Below are 4778 nucleotides of genomic sequence, written 5' to 3'. Positions count from 1 at the left end.
AATTTTAAAAAACTAACTTAAACTAATTTTTATAAATTACTTTTAAAAAATAAAAATTTTACTAAATTAAGCCGTAGAATAATTGTTTGGTGCTTCAACCTTCAATTACAAACTTGGTACCTACCTTATTATTTTCATTTCAAAACTTTTATGATCAAAACGTTATTATTATAAAACCAAACATGCCATTACTGTTTTCTTGACTTAGTAATAATCTATCTATCTATTTATCTATTTATAATCTATAAAAATTAATACTAATTATTATACAATGAATTTTAGCTATTTTATTGTTGCTAATGATGCCACATAAACATTTTTAAATATATGACAATACATGAGAATCAGCCAATCATATTAAAAAAAATTAAAAATATTTTATCTATTATTATTATTCAATTAAATAAACATAAATTATAAATTAAATATAATAAATATATATTAAAAAATATCGTAATAATCATAATTATAAACACATTTTCGTTATAAATATTTAAATTTCACATTATTTGATCTATTTATAAATATTATATAACGCTTTTATTAGTATTATTATACTATTTAGTCTATTTATAAAATATGTTACATACAATTCTTCTTATTCTTATTATTTTATTTTTTAATTTCTCATAAAAATTATGAAATAAATATTTTAAAAGATAAAAATTATAAAATAAATATTTTACAAAATATTTTTAATATAAAACACTTTAATTTTTATATTAGTTTATATATTATCTAATCAATCTCTATATAATATTAGAATATACTATATAATATAATTAATTTATCTCTTTACGCACAGATTTCACTCTACTTCAATATAAAAACGAAAGGGTTTTATATGACTTGGTAGACAGAGAGAGAGAGGAAAAAAGGGAATGCATTATTCATGACTCATGAGTAATTCAAAATCCTACTTAACTAAAGCATGCATATATATTAACATCATTTGAAGGAAGAAATTCTGGTATAGATAGATTCTATAATGTTAATGCATGTTGAAATTAAAAAACCAATATATACTTACAAGTGTCCATTTTAATCTGGCAACCACCGGGGCTATGATCACGTGATCAAGTGACATATAGTATTTTTATTAATAATTCAAATATAAAAAAACTATGCTTTTACACTAATCATACTCATCATATTTATATCATTATTATGCTTCAACCAAAAATAAATAAACTCTTCCAAAAAAAAAAAAAAAAAAAAGTGCCGTGCCGTCTCAGCTACTCATGTTTCTTCAAGATCAACCACCAGCTCCACTTCAGATTAATCATAGTTATTACTTTCCTCCTTACTTACTTTCATGAATCATTATTACATTGACGAAATAAGAAAAAAAAATTAAATAAATCATGGTAATCATCATAACTCAAAATGCACTGAAAACCTGAAAATGTGTGGTAATTTTCAATTTTTTGTTTTTTGGTAACTCGGAAACAAATAAATTAATGAACTTAATAACATATAATATAATATCACATCATAATTCATATCATACAATAAGGTCAATTCAACTAATTTCTGGTTTCAATATCAACAAGCAGTAGTCCATATGGAATATGGAAAATGAGTAGAAAAAAAATTAAAAAGAAAAAAGTTAACAAAACAAAAATGGATTTAGTAGCATATATCATGCACCCATGTTATATTATATATTAATATCAATATCAAAGCTTCCACTACTAACCATTAAATTTTTTTTGCCTCTAATCTTTTCATGCACCAACCCCCTTAGGTTTGAGGCTTCATTCTCATCAATGGTGTAATGGATTTGGACCGGTTGGTACACGGCGCTTCTCGACGCCATAGCGCGGATCAATCTCTGTGTCTGAAGGGTCGGGCGGAGGATGTTTATGGCGATGATGGTGGTTGAAGAAAGGAGAGAAGTCAAATTTGCTAGCTAGAAGAACTTTTCTTCCATTGTTGAAAGGGTGGTGATGATGATTTTTAGGGTTAGTAGGCTTGTTGATCTTGGAGTTGAGATTGCAATACTCATGAAAAAGCAAGAATAATATTAGGGATAGCCAAAGGAGAATGTGAAGTAGTTGGGAAATTTTGAGGGTCATGGTGGCAAAGGGTTAGAAGGGGAAGCATGGAGCATATATGAATATGGCAAGATGAATTTTACAACTTGGATTTGGTGGATCAATTGGGTTGTAATACAAGAAATATGGTATGTGTATGTGTGTGTGAATAGGCCTTTTCATACATGAAACATGTTCATTACTTGAGAGATCTTATAGAATATAGTAAGTACCTTTTTTATGGTTTATAGTTTTCCAATGAGTGTGAGGAATATTATGGGGGGTAGAGGTAGACCCTTTCCAGTTTCCCCAATGAAACTTCCTTAGAAATAAAGAAAATAATAATATAAATTTAGGATCATAATGTCGGTTGTCAAACCTCGAGTAATGCTCCGTAACCAAAATATTATAGATAATAAATAAAGGTATATGACTAATAGTATTTACGTTTATAAGAGAGTGTGAATCACTCTCCTAATTTAATTGACGCAATTAATTTATTTCTATCATTAATTATCTTTCCTTATTTAATTATACTAAAAAGTTAATTCCAAATTTAATGTGAATCAGATTGCGAAAATTTCTCCTTTATTATTATTACATGTATTTATAATTGTATAATTTTTTTCTTCCAAATAAAAATTTCAAATTCTTATATTTTTAATTAAAGAAAAAACTCAAATCACCTCAACACATTTTATAAAAAATAAAATATTTTAAATTTGATCAATTTTTATTTATTGAAAATTAAAAATATCTAAATTTGTTGGTTCATAACCTGCAAAATAAAATAATAAATAACAATAAATTAGCACCAATTTATATTATATATATAAAATTATAAATATTGTTAAATTAGAGAATTTAACAACTTCTGGTATACAACTATATAGGCTATTATAAAATAAAAAAATTAAAATTAAAAAATAAAATTTAAAAAATAATTATTAACTCGTCGTATTAAAATCAATAAATAAGTATACATATGAATAGTAAATAAAAATATTAAAATTTGGTAATATTAATTGTAAAAATTTGTTAATTATAAATATTATATGTATGAAATTATGAATGTTATGAGTATGAAATTATGGATGTTATTAATATAAAATTTTGGATGTTATGTGTATCTTACTTAATTATGGATGTTATGTGTATGAACTTGTGGATGTTATGAATAAATTTGTCAATTGAATAAATTGATTTAGGTATTTGACATTTTTTTTTCAAATCTAATTATAGTAAAATTTAGAAATATATATGAATTAAAATAAATCATTTTCACTTTGAAAAACATGAAATAAATTTTTAAATTATCAAAGACAGTGATTTAAAAAATTATACGTTGATTTAAATGTATAATGTCTTCAAAAATAAAATATTAAAATATTTTGAATCATGATTTATTAGTATATATGTAAAAGAATTTGAACTACATAATAAAATATAGTTTAAATAATTGATGATAAATACTATAACGGACAAAGAATCAATTACAATTATTTAATGTAATTGATATTATAATTACCGTTCTTAAATATAATTATTATTAATCTTTATTGTATTTTTATATATAAAAATCAAATTATAAAAAGGAATATTAAGTATTGATTACAATAGTGCCTAATAAAAAGGGATATGATTTTTTAATTAATATCATTAATTATCAGATTTGATAAGAACGGTGATAAGTAGAATGATAAGAAAGTGAAGTAAAAAATAAAACTGTTATTAAGTAATATAAATGAAATAAAATATGAAAAGTTTTGGCTGATTATGGCTGAAAAATTTTGGTTACCAAACTTTTTCCATATGATTTTGCTAATTATTAATCACCTTAATTAATATCATATGCTTAGGGAAAAAAATACTTTAAAACTTAAATTTTATGAGTTGAATTAAGACCTAAACATCATCAGTTTAAGTGAAATTCGGAGTTACTTAATAGTTAATAAATGAATATTTAAAAAGTTTATACAATTGATTTCTCTTAATCTCTATTATTTCTTAAATTAGACTAAAAATGATGGCAAATGTTATGCGCTCCAAAAAATATAAATAGTGCAGTGCTCTTGAAAAATTAATTTGCTATTAAAAGTAAAAAAAGATAAATAAAAAGTAAAATATTCTAAATTTTAAATCTTAAAGTTAAATATTCAAATATAATAAATGAAGAATTAAAATTTATTTAATTATTAAAAAGTATAATATTTTTTATTTAATAAAAAATGTATAAGAATTAAAAAAAATAATAAAGAGAAAATGAAAGAGATGATTGGGTGCAAGAAAAGATGTGTGCTGGTCTTTAGTGAATTGCAACTAAATGAAAAGGGTGGGGAATTTACAATCCTTATTTTCTATCGGCAAAGCAATGTATGGAAGATAATATGAGACTATTTAAGGTACTGTTGCAAGAAAGTGATGAAAACAATTGAATGGGGTTATCATTATCTCCCATTTATTTGTTCTCTCTTTTTTGCTTATTGTTTTCATTCATAATTGTTCGAGTGAACTACTAATTTGGTACTTTTCATTTTTTAGAATAAAAACGTGATTTCTTATAATAAAAATTATTTACTTCGATTTTTGTCTTCTACTTTTGTAACGCAATGCGGTCTTTATAAGTGTTTTTCCATTAATTTTAAACGAAAAATGTTGACGTATCAAGTTTAGAAATGGACAGAAACCTAATTGTCTCTAAATTTAAATTAGTTAGAGATTTATTTGTCCTTATTCTTTAAA

At 23.3% G+C, this 4778-nt stretch overlaps 1 protein-coding gene across 1 annotated transcript; it reads right to left on the bottom strand.

Annotated features, from left to right (window-relative positions):
• Window positions 1-1453: 1453 nt before the first annotated feature.
• On the bottom strand, window positions 1454-2084 carry LOC112776712 (CLAVATA3/ESR (CLE)-related protein 13). Its single transcript, XM_025820944.3, has one exon. It carries the CDS (start codon window positions 2076-2078, stop codon window positions 1767-1769), a length of 312 nt encoding a protein of 103 aa, XP_025676729.1. The 5' UTR covers window positions 2079-2084; the 3' UTR covers window positions 1454-1766.
• Between the last annotated feature and the right edge of the window lie 2694 nt (window positions 2085-4778).

Source organism: Arachis hypogaea, chromosome 19 (assembly GCF_003086295.3).
Source record: "Arachis hypogaea cultivar Tifrunner chromosome 19, arahy.Tifrunner.gnm2.J5K5, whole genome shotgun sequence".
Taxonomy (NCBI): domain Eukaryota; kingdom Viridiplantae; phylum Streptophyta; class Magnoliopsida; order Fabales; family Fabaceae; genus Arachis; species Arachis hypogaea.
The sequence above is the reverse complement of the archived record's forward strand: the minus strand, read 5'-3'. Positions and strand labels throughout refer to the sequence as shown.